Here is a 25,838-nt window from a genome sequence, read left to right on the forward strand (position 1 = left end):
AGCTGTCCTGAGATCTCCTTGGAAAACCTTATAACCTGAAAGCTGTGTCAAGATCTTTAGAAATAATCCTCTCACATACTTAAAGGGGTACTCCAATGAAAAAGTTGTTTGTTTGTTTTTAAATCAACTGGTGCCAGAAAGTTAAACAGATTTGTAAGTTACTTCTATTAAAAAATCTTAATCCTTCCTGTACTTATTACCTGCTGAATACTACAGTGGAAATTATTTTCCGTTTGAAACACAGAGCTGTCTGCTGACATCATGAGCACAGTGCTCTCTGCTGACATCTCTGTCCGTTTTTAGGAACTGTCCAGGGTAAAAGGAAATCCCCATAGCAAACATATGCTGCTCTGGACAGTTCATAAAATGGACTGAGATGTCAGCAGAGGGCACTGTGCTCGTGATGTCAGCAGACAGTTCTGTGTTTCAAAAAGAAAATAATTTCCGCCGTAGTATTCAGCAGCTAATAAGTACAGGAAGGATTAAGAATTTTTAATAGAAGTAATTTACAAATCTGTTTAACTTTCTTGCACCAGTTGATTAAAAAAAAAAAAAAAAATTCACCGGACTACCGGAGTAAATTTCACCGGAGCACACCACGGGGCAGCAACTAGTTTCACATCACACTGACGCTTCTTCCGGCTGCAGCCGGAAGCAGCGTCAGTGTGACGTGAAACTAGCTGCTGCCCCGTTGTGTGCCCCCCGCGTCGGACCGTGGACACGGTCTTTTCCTCCCCGCCATAACCTATCCTTTTCCCTGTATTGCCGCTACTTGGAATAAAAAGAACTGTTCCTGTTTGCACCAGTCTTCGTGGGGTGAGTGCTGCTTATTTCATTTTCTCTCTCATTTGGATTTCCTGGACTTTGCCATATTTAAGTGTGCACCCCCAATAGAGACTATATGCGGCTGTCATACATAGCCTATGTGCATCTAGCCCACACCTGCAATTGTCGGCAATGCTGCAGTGCCTGATTTACTCTCTTTTGAAAAAGCATTCCTGAAAATACTTTTACTTACAGATCAGCTGAGAACATGGTGGTGGAAGTTGTCCAGGATTAAAATAACATAGATGCCTTTTTCCCAAAGACCTGTCTTTAGGTCGTATATGGTAATGCTAGATAACCCCTTGTTGTTAGCTCCTTATTGTGCTTCAAGAAATATCTGTATGGCAATGGGTGATTTGCAGTGGTCTTTCCTAGTTCGCTAAAGGCAGAGAGATATCATGGTTGGGCTCCCAGGACATACTATTATGTTTTTTGGCGGGTGCCAGACATGAGATTGCGGGGGCTCCCAGCAGTTGGACCCCCATGATGAGACACATCCCCTATCCTGTGGATACTGCCACTCAGTATTTTCAGAGTGACCACATGAGCTTTTGGGATCACTAACTAGAGGGTGCCACTGAGGAATACTTAACTTACATTTGAGATAAGTCCGTGGATCAGCTGGTAGTCCCTTGTCTGTTTGGGCCTTCTATTCATACTTTGTATTTCCTATATGCCTGATCCTTGTTTCCCTTGGAAGATAAGCTGATGTCAGAGTTGTCAGATAACTATTCCCCTGACCTCACTGAAATATATATGCACACATGGCTAAGCTTGCATGTTTAAGGTGGCCATCAGCAAAACAGTGTTTAGCCAACTTTAGGATTATGTATGCTGTAAAAGATGCCTGTGCATAGAACTACACAGAACAGGCATAGTGTACTAGCCCACAGAGACATGCTAGTACATAATAAAGTATAGTACATTTTTTAAGTATGCACCCAGGGCCTTCTTTAACGCGGGGCAAAATGGGTAGCCGCCCCGGCATGTTCATTAGCAGAACCGGCCTGGCACCGCACTTCTTCACTAGTATCACCTCCTCATCTGTGCAGCACGTTCACTAGCACCATCCCACCTCAACTGGCGTAGAATATTTTTGGTAGCGGAGGCAATTGTAAGGCCCAACTCACACGGCAGTATTTCCGCTCATCCGCCCCAATTTCGCTTCCGCTTTTGAGGATTTTGTGCTGAATTAGTGCGGAATTCAAGCAGAAATTCTGCAGAAGTGTGAATGTGAGTGTGGACTCCCAAAGAAGTGTATTATGCTTTAATTTGAGGAGGAATTCCTCAAGCTGAATTCCACTTGAGGAAATTCTGCTGTATGAATAGGGCCTAACGCTTGCATCCGGCTCCGCCCCTATGCAAATCCCTAATTTAGGCCTCAAATGCGCATGGTGCCCTCTCATTTCGGAACCCTGTCGTATTTCAAGGAAACAGTTAAGGGCCATATATTGGGTATTTCCGTACTCGGGAGCAATTGCGTTACAAATTTTGGGGGTCTTTTTCTCCTTTTACCTCATATGAAAAGGAAAAGTGGGGGTCTATACCAGCATGTTAGTGTAAAAAAAATTAATTTTTTCATTTTCAGAAGAGGTAAAGGGAAAAAAAAAAAGACCCCCATAATTTGTAACGCAATTTCTCCTGAGAACGGAAATATCCCATATGTGGACGTAAAATGCTCTGCAGGCGCACAACAAGGCTCAGGAGTGAGAGCGCACTATGTACATTTGAGGCCTAAATTGGTGATTTGCACAGGGGTGGCTGATTCTACAGCGGTTCAGATTTTTCGTTAAAGTTGGGTGGGAAAATAAGAAGAAGAAAAAAATGTTCTCACTAAAATGCTGGTGTTACCCCAAATTTTTGATTTTCACAAGGGAAAATGGGAAAAAGTCCCCCTAAATTTGTAACCCCATTTCTTCTGAGTAAGAACATACCACATATGTGGATGTAAAGTGCTCTGTGGGCGCACTACAATGCTCAGAAAAGGAGAACCATTGGGCTTTTAGAGATAAAATTTGTCCGGAATTGTAGGCCATGTGTGTTTACAAGGCCCCAATGGTGCCAGAATAATGGACCCCCCCACATGTGACCCCATTTTGGAAACTACACCCCTCACATAATGTAATAATGGGTGCAGTGAGCATTTAAGCCTCACAGGTGTTAGACAGATATTTGGAACAGTGGTGTGCGAAAATGAAAAATTTTATTTTTCATTTGCACAGCCTACTGTTACAAAGATCTATCAAACGCCAGTGGGGTGTAAATGCTCACTGCACCCCTTATTAAATTCTGTGGGGGGGTGTAGTTTGCAAAATGGGGTCACATGTAGCCCCCCTATGGTGCCAGAATAATGGACCCCCCCGGTCCATTATTCTGGCACCATAGGGGCCTTGTAAATGCATGGCCCCCGACTATTCCAAACAAAATCTCTCTCCAGAAGCTCAATGGCGCTCCCTCTCTTCTGAGCATTGTAGTGTGCCAGCAGAGCACTTTACATCCACACATGGGGTATTTCCATACTCAGAAGAAATGGGGTTACAAATTTTGTGGGGCATTTTCTATTACCACTTGTAGAAATGTAAAATTTTGGGGAAAACCTGCATTTTAGTAAATAAAATTAAAATTTTCACCAGTGGGGTGTTAAGGCTCACTGTACCCCTTGTTATATTCCTTGAGGGGTGTAGTTTCCAAAACAGTATGCCATGTGTTTTTTTTTTTTTTTTGCTGTTCTGGCATCATAGGGGCTTCCTAACGACATGCCCCCCCAAAAACCATTTCAGCTAAATTTGCTCTCCATTGATGCTCCTTCCCTTCTGAGCCCTACAGAGCACTTTACATGAACATTTGAGGTATTTCCTTACTCGAGAGAAATTGGGTTGCAAATTTTGAGGGGATTTCTCTCCTTTTACCCCTTGTAAAAAAAAAATGGCTCTACAAGAACATGCGAGTGTTCACTTTGCTGCTATTCCTGTGAAACACCTAAAGGGTTAGCATACTTTCTAAAAGTCATTTTGAATACTTTGAGGGGTGCAGTTTCTATAATGGAGTCATTTATGGGGTATTTCTCATAGAAAGGCCCCTCAAATCCATTTCAAACTTAACTGGTCCCTGAAAAATTCAGATTTTTGAATTTTTCATGAACATTTAGAAAATTGCTGCTATACTTTGAAGCCCTCTAATGTCTTCAAAAAGTTAAAACATGCCCACTTTATGATGCCAACATAAAGTAGACAGATTGTATTTGTGAATCAATATATGTTATTTGGAATGTCCATTTTCCTTACAAGCAGAAAGTTTCAAAGTTTAAAAAAAATGCTAAATTTTTCCAAATGTTGGAAGAGGGCCCTCCCTCCTTCCGAATCCGACCGCTTCCTCCGTATAGGTGAGATTCGCTTTTTAGAGTTCTTGACGGCCACCTTGAATAATTCTTTCCTTTTGATCTGGGAACCCTGGGATCGATTCTCTGATTGCTTGCTCCCTTGTTCCTTCTCCTTTTCTCTTTTCTTTTTTCTCCGTTTCCTCCCATGTGTGGTTGTTTTGTGTTGATCTTTGTTCTCTCCCCCCCTCCCCTTCTTGTTTATAGGCCCTTAAGGTCTTTCACCTGTACCTGCTATTATATCGATATTTGCTTGATTGACTTGTTACTTGTAACTACTGTTGTGGGCCTGCATTTCGATGTGGGGGGCCGTTCTGTGGCACTCCATGGCCTTATTAACCTATTGTAGCCCTTTTATTTACCTGTTGTTCATTTACTACTCTGATCATTATTGGGCTACGGCCCTTATGCTGTATCTGTTCTTTTTTTGTGTTTGGATTTATATTACTGGAAATTCTTTAATAAAAATACAGTTTAATAAAAATTCAAAATTTTCAAAATCTTCATGAAATTTTGAGATTTTTCACGAAGAAACGATGTAAGTCGCGATGAAAATTTATCACTATATTTAAGCAGAATATATCATGAAAAAACAATCTCGTAATCATAATAAAAGGTAAAAGCATCTGAGTTATTAATGCATAAATTGACAGTGGTCCATTGTTCTGGCACTATGGGGGCTTTGTATACACACGTGGCCTTCAATTCCTGACAAATTTTCTCTCCAAAAGCCCAATGGTGCTCCTTCTCTTCTGAGCATTGTAGTTCGCCCGTTGAGCACTTTACATCCACATATGGGGTATGTTCTTACTCAGAAGATTTTTTATTTTTTATTTGCGTTTGTCAGAACCGCTGTAAAATCAGCCAACCCTGTGCAAATCACTTATTTAGGCCTCAAATGTACATGGTGCGCTTTCACTCCTAAGGCTTGTTGTGCACCCTTTTACCTATTGGGAAAATAAAAAGTATGGGGCAACACCAGCATGTTAGTGTAAACTTTGGTATTTTTTTTTACACTATCATGCTGGTGTAGTCCCAACTTTTCCTTTTCATGAGGAGTAAAGGGCAAAAAAGCCCCCCCAAAATTAGTAATGCAATTGCTCCTGAGTACGGAAATACCCCATATCTGGCCTTTAAACTGTTTCCTTGAAATACAAAAGGCCTTGAAGTGAGAGTGCGCCATGTCCATTTGAGGATTAAATAAGGGATTGCATAGGGGTGGACATAGAGGTATTCTATGCCAGTGATTCACAAACAGGGTGCTTCCAGCTGTTGATAAACTCCGAGCATGCCTGGACAGTCGGTGGCTGTACAGAAATGCTGTGAGTTGTTGTTTTGCAACAGCTGGAGGCTCCGATTTGGAAACACTGCCATATTATAAGTTTTTCATTTTTATTGGGGGGAAGACAGTGTAAGGGTGTGTATATGTAGTGTTTTACCCTTTATTATGTGTTCGTGTAGTGTAGTGTAGTGTTTTTAGGGTACATTCACACAGGCAGGAAACTCACTGTAAACCCGCCCGTGTGAATTTTACTCTGTAAACCTCCAGCTGTTGCAAAACTAAAACTCCCAGCATGCACTAACAAACCGTGCATGCTGGGAGTTGTACTTTTGCAACAGCTGGAGGCCCACTGGTTTGAAAACTTTCAGTTAGGTTCTGTTACCTAACTCAATATTTACCAACCAGTGTGCCTCCAGATGTTGCAAAACTACAACTCCCTGCATGTGCTGATCGCCGAAGGGCATGCTGGGAGATGTAGTTATGCAAGAGCTGGAGGTACGCAACTACAGCTCCCAGCATGGCGAGACAGCCGTTTATCGTTCGTGTATGCTGGGAGTTGTAGTTTTGCAAGATTTAAAAGGCCACTGTTTAGAAACCACTGTACAGTGGTTTCCAAACTGTGGCCCTGCAGATGTTGCAAAACTACAAATCCCAGCATGCCAAGACAGCAAACTGCTGTGTGGGCATGCTGGGAGTTGTAGTTTTGCAAGATCTAGTGGGCCACAGTTTATAGACCACTGCACAGTGATCTCCAAATTGTACCCCTCTAAATCTTGAAAAACTACAAATAGTTGTAGTTTTGCAACATCTGGAGGGCTACAGTTTAGAGACCACTGTATAGTGGTCTCCAAACTGTAGCCCTCCAGATGTTGCTAGGCAACAACTTACTGGCTTCCGTAGGATCGCGCACCAGGGAGCCGCATCTCATCACCACCCGTCGCCGATGGTAAGTGACCTCCAGCGCCGGTCACCACCGGTTCCCCAGACAACCGAACCTTAACCCTCCCGCCCCGATCTGCAATCCAATAGGAGGGGTAGCACCCTTGCCACCTCACTCCTATCCCTCCAGGGGGATCGGGGGTGTCACCACCGATCCCTCTTATTTTCCTGGTCACCGGAGACCCGTATGACCTGGAATCGCCGCAGATCGCCGTCAGTTCACATGGGGGGGTCTCAGTCAGTACCCAGGGGTTTGCACGGGATGCCTGCTGAATGATTTCAGCAGGAACCCCGGTCCCCGCCCGGTGCGCAGCGGGGACTGGAATTCCCATGGGCGTACAGGTATGCCCTGGGTCCTTTAGGATCCAGGTACGCCCTGGCTCCTTGGTACTTAAGGGGTACGTCACTGGAATTTTTTTCTTTAATTTTTTTTTGTTTTTACTCAACTGGGCCCAGAAAGTTAAACAGATTTGTAAATTACTTAATCTTTCCTGTAGTTATCAGCTGCTCCACATGAAGTTATTTTCTTTTGAATTTCTTTTCTGTCTGACCACAATGCTCTGTGCTGACACCTCTGTCCATTTTATGAACTGTCCATAGTAGAAGCAAATCCATATAGCAAACCTTTCCTGCTCTGGACAGTTCCTGAGACAGACAGAGGTGTCAGCAGAGAGCACTGTGGTCAGACAGAAAGGAAATTCAAAAAGAAAAGAACTTCCTGTGGAGCATACAGTCGTTTATAAGTACTGGAAGAATTAATATTTTTAAGTTGACGTAATTAACAAATCTTTTTAAAGGGGTACTCCGGTGGAAAACTTATTTTTTTTTATTTTATTTTTTTTTTTAAATCAACTTGTGCCAGAAAGTTAAACAGGTTTGTAAATTACTTCCATTAAAAAATGTTAATCCTTCCAGTACTTATTAGCTGCTGAAGAAATTCTTTTCTTTTTGGAACACAGTGCTCTCTGCTGAATCAAGAGCACAGTGCTCTCTGCTGACATCTCTATCCATTTTAGGAACTGGCCAGAGCAGCATATGTTTGCTATGGGGATTTTCTCCTACTCTGGACAGTTCCTAAAATAGACAGAGATGTCAGCAGAGAGCACTGTGCTCCTAAAAGAAAATAATTTCTTCTGTATTATTCAGCAGCTAATAAGTATTGGAAGGATTAAGATTTTTTTTTTATATATATATATATATATATATATATATATATATACGGTAAGTAATTTACAAATCTGTTCAACTTTCTGGCACAAGTTGATTAAAAAAAAAAAATGTTTTTCACCGGAGTACCCCTTTTAACTTGGGGGGGGGGGGTGTTGACACCATTTTCTACCACACCAGGTAATGCCAACCCTAGCAATGCCACTGGGGCTGCGCTATGGCTCACTGTTCTAAAGTGTGTGTGGGTGTCTGTAAGTGTATGTCTGTTAGTGTGTGTCGGTCGGGTGGGGGGGAGGGGGTAGTGTGCTGTCTAACCTTATGTGGGGGAACTATGCTGTCTACCTAATGTGGGGGAACTATGCTGGCTACCTAATGTGGGGGAACTATGCTGGCTACCTAATGTGGGGGTACTATGCTGTCTACCTAATGTGATGGTACTATGCTGTCTACCTAATGTGGCGGTACTATGCTGCCTACCTAATGTGGGGGAACTATGCTGCCTACCTAATGTGGGGGAACTATGCTGCCTACCTAATGTGGGGGAACTATGCTGCCTACCTAATGTGGGGGAACTATGCTGCCTACCTAATGTGGGGGAACTATGCTGCCTACCTAATGTGGGGGAACTATGCTGCCTACCTAATGTGGGGGAACTATGCTGCCTACCTAATGTGGGGGAACTATGCTGTCTACCTAATGTGGGGGAACTATGCTGTCTACCTAATGTGGGGGAACTATGCTGTCTACCTAATGTGGGGGAACTATGCTGTCTACCTAATGTGGGGGAACTATGCTGTCTACCTAATGTGGCGGGAACTATGCTGTCTACTTAATGTGGGGGAACTATGCTGCCTACCTAATGTGGGGGAACTATGCTGTCTACCTAATGTGGGGGAACTATGCTGTCTACCTAATGTGGGGGAACTATGCTGTCTACCTAATGTGGGGGAACTATGCTGCCTACCTAATGTGGGGGAACTATGCTGCCTACCTAATGTGGGGGAACTATACTGCCTACCTAATGTGGGGGAACTATGCTGTCTACCTAATGTGGGGGAACTATGCTGTCTACCTAATGTGGGGGAACACTGCTGTGGGGGGGGGGAACACTGCTGTGGGGGGGGGGGGCACAAAAAAATTGCTTGGCCAGGGTCCAATCAAAATTAAAGACAGCCCTATATGCACCGAATAATTTAAAAATAACATATCTGTATTAGTGCTGGGCGGTATGACCAAAAATGTGTATCACGGTATTTTTTAAACTTATGACGGTTCCACGGTATATGATGGCAATTTTTTTTTTCCACGCATTTCCCTCCCCCCCGAATGAATTATCGGCCGCAGTGCACTAGGGATCTAATCATATATGACCTGCGAGCGCTGCTCTGCTCTGCTTTTCCTCAGCCCCCAACCCCTCCCACCGAATGAGCTATCAGCTGCAGCGTTGTCCCGGCGCTGAAAATGAATGAGTTGTGAGCCGCGGCGCTGGGAATGAATGAGTTGTGAGCAGCGGGCACAGACCTTCTGTTCGGAGAACGGAAGCTGTCACCTCCCCCTGCAAGCGCAGAAAACCTGTGGGCCGCGGGCGCTGCAGAGCTTCTTATCAGAAGTTCTGCAGCGCCCATGGCCCACTGGCTTTCTGCGCATGTAGGGGGAAGTGACAGCTTCCGTTCTCCGAACAGAAGTCCTGCGCCCATGGCTCAAAACTCATTCATTTCCAGCGCCGCGGCTCACAGAAGGAGAAGGAGAGCAGCGCATGCAGGTAACGTGATTAGTCCCCCTGATGTGGGAACAGCGCTGCAGCTGATAGTTTATGCATTTGAAGGGGGGAGAGGGGCCCGACCGGTATTGCGGTATAGGGAAAAATTCATATTGTACAGAAAAAACACACCAGTATTCGGTATGAACCGGTATACCGCCCAGGACTAATCTGTATTTAGTGTCCTCATAGAGAGAAACAACCCACTGTATGAATGTATATCATTAATGTAGTCCACTCCTGTGCCTGGTCATATCTCTTATTACGTGTTGAATAATGAATGACGATCACATATAAAATAATATCCAGCACTTTTCATCCCTTCTCCAGCTGCCTCCCCCCCCCTCCCCTCACATTCACATATGCTCTCCTTCAGTCGAGAGGAAGTGGAGGAACATGGTTGTGTGATTGTATGTGTGCAGTAATCCCATAGCTCTCATGTTTCCGCAGGCTGTGCGTGCCAGGCCTGGACACAGCTTCCAGGGGCCTGTTTTTCCTGAGGTTGTTTTGGCACTAAAAACACGGGACTTGAGGGGGTGCGGTGCCCTTTATTCACTTTTCCTGGCGGCTGGAATGCATTTCTCAGCTGTGCTTTCAATTCCCCCTCCTAATTTATCAATATGACGCTGTGGTATAGCTGCTTTTTGTATGTGTGTTTTTAGTGTTCTATGGTCTCTAACTGAGCGAGTGTGTGTATAACGCTTAAATTAAAAAATATAAAGTAGAAAAGAAAAGGAGTGAACTGGCACAACTTAAATAGGCTCCTATCCAGTTATTTTATGGTGAACACAGGTGAGATGCTGATCAAGTGCACTGTGTGGAGGTGCAAGGCCTAAAAGTCCCTAGACATCCAATGTATAAAAGTAGAAAATGAAAGGCCGCACTCACCGAATAAAGTGCTTTATTCCATCCTAGAACAGTGGGGGACACTACATGCGGGTGCTGTACAGGAGCGACACGTGTTTCACGCTTAGCGCGAAACACGTGTCACTCCTGTACAGCACCCGCATGCAGTGTCCCCCACTGTTCTAGGATGGAATAAAGCACTATATGAAGAATCGGTGAGTGCGGCCTTTCATTTTCTACTTTTATACCTAAAAAATATAAAGACAATTCCCCATCACAGCACTAGTCTAGCTGACTGATCACATCTCTTGTTACATAAAAGATTTGCCTAACTGGAATTTTATATATCACACAATGCTATGCATATTCCAAAGAGTACCTTCTCTTATTTGCCTGGTAACATATGAAATAACATGTAACTTTTATTCAGTTATAGCTTTTAAGGTGTATACAGTCTGCAGAGTGCTCTCACCACTCCTAGAGTTGTTCTCTTGTGCCAACCCATGATACAGACTTCTTCCCAGTGCCACAGTGTTGCACTGCTTCAGCCAACTGTTGTCTTCACCACCATTCATACCACTGACTTTTCTCCTCTCTTATCGGTAGAATGGTACTACAATGTTGGCGGTTACCATGTTGTTTTTTTTTTGTTTTGTTTTTTTAAGCCACAAAGCCTCAGTTGATCACTTGATCAAGTTCAGAATGAGGCAGGAGAACCATAAGTCCTTTTCTTAGCAGAGGTATCATCTGTCATATGTAAAATTCATCGATCTATTCAGGAGTCCAGGAATTATGAAGGAAAATGTGACTGTAGTGTGCATAGTGTGTACACCTGAAAACGTAGAATTGGTTACAGAAGGTAAATGTGACCTTATATGTCATAAGGCAAATAAGAGAAGGTACTTTTTGGAAATTTGGATTGCAAAGCATTTTATATGCATTCCTCCCTACTCTTGTATTTATTTAATTTTTTTGCACAGTTTTACTGAGGTCTATGCATTTTATGCTATGTATAGATTTCCACTGTTTAACATGCATTTTCTTTATAATAGCGTTTCACAAATGAAGATCATTTGGCCGTACACAAACATAAGCATGAGATGACTCTGAAGTTTGGGCCTGCGAGGACTGACTCTGTGATTATTCAAGGTAATGCCATGCACAGTCTTGTGTAAGATTACGTTGGCGTTGTGCTTCATCCTGTTCTGGGTCCATACGGCTCTTTTTTGCCACTGAATTCCCCCAAAAGCGGGTCGGGACACAACAGACTCTACCTGGTCACCGCTGGGTCCAGACTGATTCCATTGACTTGAATGGGGTCCATCGGAGAGCCAGTAGCTTACCAGAGAAAAAGAATAGTGCATTCTAAAATTGACAGAACTCTTGACAAAGCTCCATATTGCCGAGCCTGTCAGCAATGTAAACTTAGCCTTACAGATATTGGTTACAGAAAAACTGGCCTTGTTGTCCATAGCAATCTTGGACAGTTCAACCTTTTTCCCGAGCAGTTTAACTTCTTTGAGCTATCTGTCATACATTCCTAGAGGGGTCCACACCATTCACAGTGTGTGTCAGTTACACTTTGGAAGGAGCTTCCACTTTCATCTGTTTGGATCCCCTGCAATACGATTGGGTGATGACATAGCACCTAGACTTCTATTGAAGTCCCCAAAGTCGGCCATCTTGGTATTCCTTTTAGGCCCTGGGTAACACAGAAAGGCTGTGCAACTGCATTTCATTAGCAGTGTGAACAGAGCCTAATGTTTAATCTTAATTCAAAACCTGTTTCCTAATATATTCTAGCATAAGACAAACATGAGGAGCCTTGATTTAGTTTTAAAGGTCATTGATGTTGTTTAGTACTTGTTAATATACTTAGACATGCTCTGTCTTTCATAAAGACTTTCCTTTTTTGTTTTTAGATCAGACTCCCACACCCACACGGTTTCTGAAGAATTGTGAGGAAGTTGGTCTATTCAATGAGTTAGCCAGTTCCTTTGAGCATGAGTTCAAGAAAGGCACTGAAGAAGAAGATGACAAAAAGGTAAATAATTAAATCATTCTCAAGCTTACGAGAGAGCAGCCATTGTAGTGCAATGCATGTTAGCGTAAAATTACCTATTATAACGCTTCCTTGTTTTAGAGAAGTTGTCAACAGTGCCGTAAAAAGGAATACCTCTTTAACAAACCCCCTTTTGGAGCTAGATGTTAGGTCTTAGAGATAGGATCCACAACTAACATTTATGGCATGCGCTGTGGATATGTCAAGAAAATAAACCTTTAAATATGGGTTATGTATTGCACATTTTTAATATGAGTTAATTCTCTGGCTTTCAGCTTTAAGGTTTTATAAAAAGAAATATTATTTCCAGGTTTTTGTACAAAAAACTGGTTACAGATGGTACAGATAGTACTCATAGCATAGCATACTCATTCCCTATCCTTGTCTTTTGCAGAGTGCTGGGCCACTGGATATGTCTCTACCTTCAACACCTGATATTAAAATAAAAGAGGAAGAACCAGTAGAAGTGGACTCCTCCCCTCCAGACAGTCCCAATTCATTCGATGAGGAAAAGGTAGTGGTTATCACTAAGAACCTTTTCCACATATTTGGAGTCCTTGTGGCTCCCTAATACAAAGATGTAGGCACTCCTTGTGCATCTGTATGGTACCTAATATGCCATCTGATTCATATTTTTTTCTAGTTATTTTTTCTCTGTAAATCTCCATATTGCAGTCATATGGAGATAAAATAGGGCCGTATATAATTCTACAGGTGCCATGTTATGGCTTTGCTAACTGTTGTTGTAGGAGTTAAACAGTAATTTGTCCTATCCTAAGTGATATTGGTTTATTAGGTTATTTTTCCAAACTAGATATATAAATGTACAATGGTAGAACACACTTCTGTGTATATCGAAGATAAAATAATAAAACTCAGCATTATAAATTAGACAGATATCAGGGTTCTTAGTATACTATATGAAAAAGTAATAGGCTGTGCCATAGAGATTGGATAAAAGATGACGTCTTCCCTGGCAAGTGGTCATATGGACAGCAAATTATGTAATGACACCAGCAAAAACATCTCAAACTATATAGTTTGAAAGCTGCCATAGAAGTAACATGGCTTGGAAAAGATTTTACTAGACCCTCCATTTATTTCTACCCTGCCAACTTCCACCCCATGTGGGCATTCTACTACCAATAGTGGCCCTGATTTATCAAACTGAGAGAAAAATAGAGTTATTTTCTCACAGCAACCAATCACAGCTCAGCAAACGAGCTCTGGTAAAGTGAAAGTTGAGCTGTGATTGGCTGCTGTGGGAAAGCCACTCTATTTTTTTCTCTCACACAGTTTGATAAATCTGGGCCTGTGTGTGTATTTTGTGAACCATCATTTGTTATTGTTGACAAGCCCATGGAACAAATCAAACTTGTCCGGCAGTCAACTTTTATATAATATGTATGTGCACTTTTTAGGTATTGTAATAAGAAAATGTATTAAACCTTTGTTAGGTTGACTGTAATTTGTGTCCATTTTATGCAGGATTACTTTGCATATTGTTCAGTACTTTAAGTGATGATGTTTAACTTTGTCACTCTGGTTAAGGTTCCACCGAAGCCGCAGGTCAGCTCAACACCCACTCCAACAATAGTACGGCCTGGTTCACTACCCCTCCATATGGGATACGATCCTTTACACCCTACATTGCCTTCACCTACATCTGTCATCACTCAGGCCCCTCCGTCCAACAGACAGCTAGGGTAAGAAAGCAGTAGTTTTAGGTCTGTTCTTAGTGTTGGCATAAAATACCCTAACTTCTATCTAATCTCTCTGTCCACCTTGTCATATATTTTTTTCTCATATTAATTTGCAGATCTTTGCTCTGTATTCCACCTTGTGTAGTATGTACTAACTTCATATTCATTAACTTTTCTAGTTTCTTAAATGATCATATGATTATTTATTCTGTCATGTCACGTGACCTATCATGACATTAATGCTAGATCAAGCCATGGTTTTATGAGTGAGAACTGGCTGTTCTTGCAATCAGCATCAGTGGTATCCTCAATCTCTTTCCTTGTCATTTATATGTAGTGTTTGTGGTTGAACACCATGCCCTATTGAATTACTGTTCAGTGGCAGTATTTCCATAATGGTTTTGTAGACAGATGACTTTTTCTAGCATCTAAATGAAAACCTTGTGGGGGGCCAGCATGTTCCATTTCTATATGTGTGTATATTCACATTTGCATCAAATGCTTTGTTCAAAGCATTGATCACAAATTCTGTTAGATATGACAGGAGTGTCGTAGGAGTGATATTTTTCCTACTTAAACAACAATGTGAGTGAACCCTGGTAGATGTTGTTATAAATGGACTCCGCAATGTAAGTGTGAAAATAGTCCAAACCTCTCATAGAGGCTTGGTTCACACTACATTTTGTCTATACGGGGACCGGATCCGGGTGGGGGATGAAAAAAACCAGATGCTCCCATATCCCAACCGTACCCGGACCCCATCTCATTCATTTGGATGAGCCGACCTGAGTCAAGTAGTGACTCTGGTTGGCTCATTTTTGCCCGGTATCCGATTTTCTGGCCAGACTGAAAATTGTGGTATGCTGCGGTTTTCAGTCTGGCCAGAAAACCAGATACGGGACAAAAATGAGCTGACCGGAGTCACTATCTGACTTGGGTCAGCTCATTCAAATTAATGAGATGGGGGCCGGGGCCGGCTGGGATACGGGAGCGCCTGGTTTTTCCATCCCTCAGCCGGATCCGGTCCCCGTATGGACGAAACGTAGTCTGAACCCAGCCTTACAGTAAGATATACTTTTTTCCCTCTAGATAATTTTTTCTCTGCATTTCAGTTCCCCAGGCAGCTCGGTTTCTCTTATGATGCACTTAGGCAATGGCCACACTGTTCCTTTCCTTCCAGGTCCTCATGTACAGATGCCATCAGTTATATCGGTAAGGAGAACTATTTGGATTGTTGTGTTATAGTAATTGAAAACACCCTGGGTACCACTGACAATTTTTTGCCTTTGTATTACTTGACTTAGTTGGCAAGACCTATGAACATGGTGCCCAATATTCCAGGGATTCCTGGGCCCCCAGTTATCGGCGGTGGAGGACATATTTCTCCTTCTGGTCTTTCAGCTCATACAGAAGCTAAATTGGTGAGTTCCCAGAAACTACTCTAGTGTAACTTGGCGGAGTATTTACTTTCTGTTATTTGTGCTGTAGTCCAATTTTGTTTTATTGTGTAAAGTACATTTTAAGTCAGGGCATGAGGAAATTAATTCCGTTGGATGAGGTGGACCCTTCAGCTACAGACTAAACCCATAGGAGGCACTGTGTGTGCGCATTTTACTGTTTAATTTATAGGGAGCTAGTTGTTTAGTTCTTTCTGTAACTCTGATGAAGACGTAGTCTAGTGGTAACAAATTTATACCCTATCTGCAGGATAAAGTATAAATGTCTGATCGGAGGGGGGTCCCATTGGTCAGACCTCCTGGGATCAGACATTTATCCCCTATCCAAGTAAATGTCTGATCGAGGGGGCTGGGGTCCAACCACTGGGACCCCCCGTCATCTCTGGTACGGGGTCCGGCTGAGCTGCTGTGTGTGACGTTTCAAACACAGCAGGTCAGCTCCTACAAACAGGCCCCCTTCATTCATCTCTCTGGGAAAGGCAGAGACACAGGAACACTGTTTTTCTGCCTCTCTCATAGAGATTAATTAAGGGGGAGGGGGGGGGGGCATTGTACCAGCTGACCGGCTGGGTACGAAATGCACTCTAGTATTGCTAAGTCGGGGCCCCAAACGGGAGATCGCAGGGGGTCCCAGTGGTCGGACCCCCAGCGATCAGACATTTATCCCTTATCTGCAGGATAGGGAAAGTAAGTAGAGGCTTTTTTTTTTTTTTTTTTTTTTTTTATATAAATCAGACAGTCTGGGCACAAATAATTGCTGGATAACCTCTTTTAGCTGGCTTTTAGGAGACAGCTCTGCCTTCTTGCTGGCATCTTCAATGAGAGATCCAGTACCATAGAATTATGCAGAACTGACTCCTGCACTGAAGACCATAGCTGAGGAAGCAGAAAAGGAGACTCCTACTAGGTAGTTATGCGAACTGCGGCATGGACCTTGGCTGGTCTATTTTATGGTTAAAAAGCAAAATCCTTAATGTAAATTTATTTATTTAGTAAAATTACTATATTGCAGACTGAAGATACTTTTTTTTTTTTTTTTTATGTAATAAATCCTCATGTTTTCTGGAGCTATTAAGTGAAATAGTCTGATGTTGCTTGTAATTCATGTTTCTTTCTTTCTTTCATTTTTGTTCCTAGAGACTTAAAGCCTCCCTTACTCAACAAGTTCCATCCTCGCTGAATGGAGGAATGGCTATGGTAGCATCACGACCAGAACAGAGCCAGATATTGGTTCAACACCCAGATGCACCTTCACCTGCGCAGCCTCAGGTTAGCAGCCAGGAATAATACAAGTTTATTTTAGAAAACATCTGTATTTTTACAATAAAATATCTTGTCTGACTAGAATACATGACTGTTGGCTACTGAGAAGTAATATCACTCATGGATCGAAAGGGAATTTTCCCCTTTGTATGGGACGATTGTCATCAGCCTTATAAGGATTTTTGTGCCTTTCTTTGGATTAGCACAGTGGGGAAACAATAGGGATATAGCTTAAACGGAGGAGCTACCTGAGGAGCTACCTGTTGTTATTGAAAGCGGGAATGCATGCTGCCACTCCATTCAACTTTATGAACCAGGTGGAGATAGCCGAGTGCTGTACTTTTTTTCCACGAGTTCCATAGAGTTAAATTTAGCAGCTGCGTGCATGCTGGTCCACTGCTCCATTCAAACTTGGGGCACAGGATCTTTGTTTGATTGGTGGGGCACTCTGTGATCAGATACTCACTCATGATATATCCTGCGGTTAGTATGAGGAGTGCTGTTGGTGGGAAAACCCCCTTTAAAAACCCGAAGACTGTGGCCGTGAGTACAGTGTGACAAAAATCATAGTTACAGTGGTCCCTCAAGTTGCAATATTAATTGGTTCCAGGACGACCATTGTATGTTGAAACCATTGTACGTTGAGACCATAACTCTATGGAAACCTGGTAATCGGTTCTAAAGGCACCAAAATGTCATCCAAAAATAGGAAAAAATGAGGATTAAAGAAAAATAAGTAGATAACTAATACAGATAAAGCAAATCCTTACATATAAAAGTAAGAAATATCTGCTGGGAGCTGTAAATTACTGTCTATGTCAGTGTTTCCCAAGCAGGGAGCCTCCAGCTTTTGCAAAACTACAACTCCCAGCATGCCCGGACAGCCAAATTCTGTCCGGGCATGATGGGAGTTGTATTTCTGCAACAGCTGGGGGCACCCTGCTTGGGAAACACTGGTCTATGTAGAGGACAGGAGCTTCTTTGGGGTCCTGTACAGTACACACAGTGTCCTAAAAAAGTAACATGGAGTTGCCCTCACCTTGTGTCCAAAGGAGCAGCTAACCCTGGTACAGGTAAAGTGTACAGAACATGGCATACCTCCCTGTACTGTAGGGGGTGCTACCAGACACCAGTCAGTGCATGCACTTCAGTAATACAGGGGTTTTACCAGTAAAATGCCCATTGTGATTGGTCGGTTCTTCCGGCCATTGACACGTTTCACAGATCTGGACTGTCTGTACATTGTATGTTGAGTCTGGTTTCAACTTACAATAGTTCAGAAAAGACCATTGTATGTTGAAACTATTGTATGTTGAGGCCATTGTAAGTTGAGGGATCACTGTACATTGATTTGTCATTTTGGTTTAACCTCTTGGGTGCGGGCCATAGTGGGATGGTACCTTCAGCTATCTGCTGCCGGGAGCCGTTACTAATGCCGGACATGCCCGGCATTAACCCCCTTAGACGCCGCGATCAAAGTTGATTGCGGCGTCTAAAATGTTTTAAAAAACCACGTCCCGGCTGCTCAGCGGTGCTGATCAAGACCACAGCTGAGAGGATGTTGGGAGGGCCCTTACCTGCCTCCTCGCCATCCGATCTGTGCCTCGATGCTCCAGTCAGGCATGCCAGGCTGGAGCAGTCGAGCACAGATAACACTGATCAATGCTATGCTATGGCATTGCATTGGACAGTGTATACAATCAAATGATTGCATATTATAGTCCCCTATGGGGACTATAAAATTTTGTAAAAAAAAAAGTTAATAAAAGTGATTTAAGCCCTTCCCTAATAAAAAAAAGTTAGGATCACCCCCTTTTCCTATAAAAAAATAAAATAAATATATATATATATGTATGTATACAAAAATAAACATATGTGGTATGGCTGTGTACGTAAATGTCTAAATTATAGAAATGTAACGTTACTTTAACCACGCGGTCAATGGCATTTACGGAGAAAAAAAATTTCAGATTGCGTATTTTAGTCACTTTATAATCAAAATGTCCCATCAAAACAAAAATGGTACCAATAAAAACTACAGATCACAGCGCAAAGAATAGCCCTGTATACGAAAAACTTAAAAAGTTATAGTGGTAAGGAGAGGAAAATTTTAGACATGCTAGTTTTCATTAAAAAAAGTAAAAAAAAATTTTAAAAGACAACACACATCAAATCTATATAAATTGGGTATTATTTTAATCATACAGCCTACAGAATAAAGTTAAGGTGTCATTTTTATCGAAGAATGCATTGCGTGGGATTGAAAGCCCCCAAAAGTTACAAAATGGCATTTGTTTTTCAATTTTACCTCACAATTTTTTTTTCTTTTGCCGTAGATTTTGTGGTGAAATGATTGATGTCATTACAAAGTAAAATTGGTGGCGCTAAAAACAAGCCCTCATATGGGTCTGTAGGTGTTATGATTTTTAGAAGGAGGAAAAGTTAAAAAATGTAAAATGGCCCAGTCCTAAAGGGGTTAATGTCGTCTTTAGAAATGTATTAGTAGAATAAATAGTTTATTTCAATTTTATTTTTAGGTATCTCCCGCTCAACCTACCCCAAGCACTGGAGGTAGACGACGGAGAGCAACTGATGAGGATCCAGACGAGCGTCGCCAGCGATTCCTTGAGAGAAACAGAGCTGCTGCCTCGCGTTGTCGTCAGAAGCGTAAGGTTTGGGTTTCATCTCTGGAGAAAAAGGCAGAGGAACTGACCACTCATAATGTGCAGCTTAGCGTAAGTTACACGTGCGTTGGAATTGAATTATCATATGTATATGGTAGAGTTGGCTCAAAATACTTGTGTTTGAATTTCAACCTGTAGAATGAGGTTACTCTTCTGAGGAATGAAGTCGCACAGTTAAAGCAGTTGCTGCTGGCGCACAAAGACTGTCCTGTAACTGCCCTGCAAAAGAAAAACCAGGTCTATCTAGGTAAGTAGTGCTAACTCTAAGGGGGATATTAGTTACTTATACCTTGTAGAATACTCATGGGTATTATTCATTAGATGCTATTTATGTGGCCTGTCCCATTGACTAAGCTTTTGATACCAAAGATTTGTTTGTCAAGTGAAACCACTGGGCAAAGTCTGTTACATTTGATACATTCAGTAGTGCAGTTGTCAAGTATCAGAAATACAAGTGAACAAGTACCTGGCACTGGTCCCAAAATGCCGTTCAGACAGATAGTGTATGGAGAGAGTAGTACATCAGCTGTGGCGGTGCTACACATGAAACATAGATTCCAGTAATGTGTAGGGAAACAAATACGGAGCACTCACCAGGTAAGCTTGATAGAAGATCTTTATTTCAATGTAATCCAAAAATCTTATTCAGATGGGAGCGGAGACAGTAACGTGCACTGGGTGGCTGTTGTCAAGTATGTTAACTCTTCAAATCTAAATAAAGAATGTTGGCAGATGAATTAAAATTAAGATGCCCATGCACATGCACCTTTTAACCTCTTGGGGACGCATGGCGCATGCATACACCCTGCATCCCAGATCCTTAAGGACCCAGGGTGTACCTGTACACCCGTGGGAATTCCGGTCTCTGCCGCTAGCAGGGTGGGGACCGGAACAGGATGCCTGCTGAAATCATTCAGCAGGCATCCCGTGTCAACGACAACTCCCCCCCCCCCCCCCCCCCCCCAACTCCCCCCCCCCCCCCCCCCCCCAACGATCGCCGCAAATCGCCGGTTAATTCAGACCCCTCTGACAGCCCTGATCCCCCTGAAGGGATTGGATTGAGGTGGCAGGGGTGCCAGCACTCTTATCCCTGCTATTGGTCAGTCAGAAGGAACTGACCAATAGCAGATCGGGGGCGGGGGGTTCAAGTTCGGTACTGTGGGTGGGCAGAGCTGGAGAACTGTCCTGCATGTGGCTGAGGTCCTTAACAGCGGGACGATCGACGGCAGGAGGTCCCTGGTACAGTCTCTAAACTGTAGTCTTCCAGATGTTGCAAAACTACAACCCCCAACATGCCCAGACAGCCATTTGCTGTTTGGGCATGCTGGGATTTGTAGTTTTGCAAGATTACGAGGGGTACAGTTTGGAGATCACGGTGCAGTGGTCTCTAAACTGTGGCCCTCAAGATCTTGCCAAACTACAGCTTCCAGCATACATGAACAGCTGTGTCGGCATGTTGGGATTTGTAGTTGCGTGCCTCTAGCTGTTGCATAACTACAACTCCCAGCATGCCCTTTGGCATCATTACATGCTTCTGCTTTTGAGGATTTTGTGCTGCATTGTTGCGGAATCCAAGCAGAAATTCTGCATAAGTGTGAATGGGAGTGTGGACTCCCATAGAAGGGTATTAAGCTTTCAATTGAGGAGGAATTCTGCTTGAGGAAATTCTGCCATTTGAATAGGGCCTTACGCTTGCATCCGGGTCCGCTCCTATTCAGATCCCTTATTTAGGCCTCAAATGCGCATGGCGCTCTCTCACTTCGGAGCCCTGTTGTATTTCCAGGAAACAGTTTAGGGCCGCATATGGGGTATTTCTGTACTCGGGAACAATTGCATTACAAATTTTGGTGGGCGTTTACCCCGTATGAAAAGGAAAAGTTGGGGTCTACACCAGCAGGTTAGCGTAAAAAAAAAAAAAAATGTTTACACTAACATGCTGCCCCATACTTTTCATTTTCACAAGAGGTAAAAGGAAAAAAAGACCCCCCTAAATTACGGAAATAACCCATATGTGGGGGTTAAATGCTCTGCGTGCGCACAACATAGCTCAGAAGTGAGAGCGCCATGTACATTTCAGGCCTAAATTGGTGATTTGCACAGGGGTGGCTGATTTTACAGCGGTTCTGACATGAATGCAAAAAAATAAATACCCACATGTGACCTTATTTTGGAAACTGCACCCCTCACAGAAAGTAACAAGGGGTATAGTGAGCCTTATCACCCCACATGTGTTTGACGTATTTTCGTTAAAGTTGGATGGGAAAATGAAGAAAACATTTTTTTCACTAAAATGCTGGTGTTACCCTAAATTTTTGTTGTGTAGCCCCATTTCTTCTAAGAACTTACCCCATTTGAGGATGTAAAGTGCTCTGTGGGTGAACTACAGTGCTCAGAAGAGAAGGAGCTTCATTGGGCTTTTGTAGAGAAAATTTGTCCGGTATTGAATTGTGTTTACAAAAGCCCCCCATAGTGCCAGAACAATCAACCCCCAACAATTTTTCGTGAAAATTGCTGCTATACTTTGAAGCCCTCTAATGTCTTCAAAAAGTAAAAACATGTCAACTTTATGATGCAAACATAAAGTAGACATATTGGGGGAGATTTATCACAACCTGTCCAGAGGAAAAGTTGACCAGTTGCCCCTAGCAACCAATCAGATCACTTCTTTCATTTTTCAGAGGCATTGTTAAAAATGAAAGAAGCAATCTGGTTGCTATGGGCAACTGGGCAACTTTTCCTCTGGACAGGTTGTGATCAATCTCCCCCCATTGTATTTGTGAATCAATATATTATTTATTTGAAATGTCCATTTTCCTTACAAGCAGAAAGTTTCTAAGTTAGAATAATGCTAAATTTTCATGAAATTTTGGGATTTTTCACCAAAAAAGGATGATGAAAATTTTCCACTATGTTAAAGTAGAATATGTCACAAAAAAACAGTCTCTGAATCAGAATTAAAAGTAAAAGAATCCCAGAGTTATTAATGCTTAAAGTGACAGTGGTCAGATGTGCAAAAAAGGGCGGAGTCCTTAAGGTGAAAATGGGTTAATAGCTGTCAGCCTACAGCTGTTTTCCCCTGACCACTTGCATACTCTGCTTAACATGTTTTTGCAATGGGAATAGGGGCGTAAGCACACATACCCCTCTGCAGTGGCTTATGGCCGTCAGGGTAGCGTCAGAATACCCCCTTTAAATCTGAGGTTCTGCCAGACTTCCTCTAAAGTGTATGGCCACCTATAGACTAAGCTCACACATTACTATTTTTATACACCAATACACAAACCTAAAATGAGCAGAGATGTTTAAGTAGCACTCCAGGGAAAAAACTTTCTTACTATCCACCATTAACATTGCTAAACATTTAATATGGAAAAAAGAGAGAAAAGTTCCGCTCAGCCCTCCATGTTGTAGCTCCGAGTGTCCAAGTAGGCCAGGTGCAAGGGCGTAGCTGGTGTGAGCACGTTTGAGGAATGTGAAAGGGATCCCTTCTCTTAAGGGAGGAAAGCAGCACTCTGATCCATACTTGGTAAAGATTTAAAAAAAAAATCATGCTATATTTAATCCATAATAAAATGATCATACAAAAAAAGAGGTTAAAAATTGTGCATACACCGACGCGTTTCGGGAGACCCTTCCTCAAGGCCTGTTACGTGTTTTTTGCTGCTTTAAAGGAAATGTTATATGTTGAACAAAAACTTAAACAATGTACAGTGACCCCTCGACCTACGATGGCCCCGACATACAATAATTTCAACATGCGATGGCCTCTCAGAGGCCATCGCATATTGAAGGCAGCATCAACATACCATGCTTTTGTATGTCGGGGCCATCGCATAAATGGCTATCCGGCAGCGCAGACTGCTTCAGCTGCTGCCGGATAGCCATTTACAGTGCCCCTTGTGGTCCGCTGACGATCACTTACCTGTCCTCGGGGCTCTGGCGCGTCCTCTTCGGGATCCCCTGCATCGTCAGCGCTCTCCATCAACATCATCACGTCGCTGCGCACGCCGTCCCGTCATCCAATAGGAGCGGCGTGCGTAGCGACGTGATGGCGCTGATGGAGAGCGCGGATGACGGGGAAGCAGAGGCCTTGCCTGAGTGTCGGGGACTCGGCGACAGCGATGGACAGCGACATCCCGGGCAGCGGTGGCGGTCCGGAGCGGCGGGGACAGGCGAGTACAACTTCCTCTAACAGTTGTCTACAACCTGAGGACCTCCAGATGTTGCAAAACTACAACACCGTTGGCTGTCCGGGCATGCTGGGTGTTGTTGTTTTGCAAAATCTGGAGGTCCGCAGGTTGTAGACCACTGTCCGATACTTTACATTGCACGGATCCCTCAACATTCGATGGTTTCAACAAACGATGGTCCGTTTGGAACGGATTATCATCGTATGTTGAGGGACCACTGTATATAAAAACGATATGGAACTTGTCACCAATATCTCTGCATGAAAAACACTATATTCAGAGGCTTCACTATGTCATGCTCACACAGCTGTCTGTTAGACTTGTGACAATGTGTCAGCGTAGGTAATATCTGTCCACCAGGTGTCAAGGAAAGACAAGAGCCTGAAGATAGACAGTGACATTCCTTTCACATTAAGAATTCACCTGGTAGACAGAAGCAGCATGCAGACCACTCCTCAATTGTGGCCAGTGAGTCTGGATGTTAGACACTCTCTCACATCTTACTTTTAGAGTTTGTTTTAAACCAACGTTTGGCCATTTTTTAAATTTAAACCCTTTTATCTTTGTGCCTGCAAAACACATGTTGGACTTACAATACTTTTAACAATAAAATTACGAAAGGATGTGCTGGGCATAGCTCAGGTGTGGTATATCACATGTGTGTGTTGTCTTTCATCTTTTTCTGTTGATCATAACTTGACTTGAATTTTCTTTTCTTGTGCAGAAAACCTCAAAGACAGCTGTGATACCAGGGGCTCTCCAGTCCCAGCCTCCCAGCACAGTTCGTTGTCCTCTGCCTCCCCCAATGGGCTACGCTCACCAGCCGAACACATGGCCACTTCAGTGCTCACGCAGATGGCTAGCCAAAGGACAGACGGCCATAGTCAGCTTCTACAGTCACATGTCATCATGTCACCACAGTCTCAAGCAGCCAGCAGATGATGCATCTACTCCAATAAACCTAGAACTAACCAATGGGATGTCTCAGCCCCCAAAGACTGAGCAGAATAACTAAGCCCCAGCACAGAACGGGCGGATACGGATAAAATATATATACGTATATATATTTGTTTTTAAAGTTCGGTAAAGGGTGTTTAGGGACTTTTATTTTTCTTGTATTTAGTACACAGACATCAAGTGACTAAAGCACTAATCTTCAGCTTCCATCAGGTCAAATCAAGAACCTCAACACACAAAGTGTAAGGGCTTCAAGCACTAACAGATGTTCATGTTCACACACCCTACTGCTCACTGTGTGCTGTATATAGAATACAGTTCTGAGGTTTACCATTTCAGTGCCAGCAGGATTGGGTTTTTCTCTGGTGCTCCTTGTCTGAGCATTTGCCTGTCCTGCTCTATTTGTGTAACCAATTTATTACTGAGAAACCCTTTCCATATTTTACTACTATGATTTTTACTTATTTGGAAAAGGCAGTGCCATCCATACTTTACCTGTCCATGGCATTTCAGTGTTGCTTAAAATTCATTACAGTTGAGGCCTTATTGCTCAGTTGCCTTCCAGCCTTCGATACTCCTGCATCACATGAAGAACACAGAGGAACATGCTCTAAACCTAGAGACCAGCCTGGTGCTGGATGGACACATGACACAGTACAGAGGGAAAACTTATGAGCAGTCCAAGCAGCTGCTTCCAACAACACGAGGAGGAGACCCCCAAGAACGATCACTTTGTGGTTACTGCATAGCTAAGAAGTGGGAATGCTTTACAGCCTTGTGATCAAAGTCATGTCCATTTGTAGTGCTTCATGGAAAAAATCTGCAAATCTTCCCCACCTCTTGACAGGCTGCTGCTGTTTTCTTTCTTAAACTTGAAGATAGGCCTCTCTGCAGTGTACTTCAACACTAAATATAACCAGCGATGCAGCCTCTTCAGAGCCTTTTCACAGTCTTCCAACAGCCCCTATCTGAAATGTGGGTGACTTGTGACCTCTCTGGGATTTAGCATGCAATAAGGAGGCACCTTGGTTGATGGATTTTAAAATATGATCACCCATGAGAATCTGAGTCAGATACTATAGGAGTGACTTTTCTCCATGTACTGTAGGTACGGCACTAATCTCATTGCCCCGTGAAACGGCAAGCAGAGGCTTCTCGGTGTCGATTGGAGGGCTGGCTTCACGTGCCTCTTACGTTGTCCATTATTGAATTAAGTGAAGTTTTTGCACCGACTATATAGTACTTTGATTGCTTTTACGTATAGCTCTTTCAGGTATTGTTCTATGCAGTCACATGGGCCTTTCAGAGAGATGTCTTGCTAAACTTTG

General features: G+C 43.0%; 1 protein-coding gene across 9 annotated transcripts in view; it reads left to right on the forward strand.

The window, feature by feature from the left end:
* Positions 1–24,528, forward strand: part of LOC130355280 (cyclic AMP-dependent transcription factor ATF-7-like) — a 116,746-nt gene extending 92,218 nt beyond the window's left edge. For 8 of the 9 annotated variants that reach the window (XM_056555202.1, XM_056555204.1, XM_056555210.1 and 5 more), the window contains 10 exons: positions 11,247–11,343; positions 12,117–12,238; positions 12,651–12,770; positions 13,808–13,962; positions 15,072–15,171; positions 15,264–15,380; positions 16,554–16,685; positions 19,217–19,414; positions 19,502–19,610; positions 24,278–24,528. In XM_056555202.1, coding sequence (XP_056411177.1) covers positions 11,247–11,343; positions 12,117–12,238; positions 12,651–12,770; positions 13,808–13,962; positions 15,072–15,171; positions 15,264–15,380; positions 16,554–16,685; positions 19,217–19,414; positions 19,502–19,610; positions 24,278–24,495 — 1,368 coding nt within the window. In that variant the 3' untranslated portion in view covers positions 24,496–24,528. The remainder of the gene's footprint in view (positions 1–11,246; positions 11,344–12,116; positions 12,239–12,650; positions 12,771–13,807; positions 13,963–15,071; positions 15,172–15,263; positions 15,381–16,553; positions 16,686–19,216; positions 19,415–19,501; positions 19,611–24,277) is intronic. The other variant, XM_056555209.1, reaches the window with a different exon arrangement.
* Positions 24,529–25,838: the final 1,310 nt, after the last annotated feature.

Source organism: Hyla sarda, chromosome 2 (genome assembly GCF_029499605.1).
Source record: "Hyla sarda isolate aHylSar1 chromosome 2, aHylSar1.hap1, whole genome shotgun sequence".
In the NCBI taxonomy this organism is placed as follows: Eukaryota; Metazoa; Chordata; class Amphibia; order Anura; family Hylidae; genus Hyla; species Hyla sarda.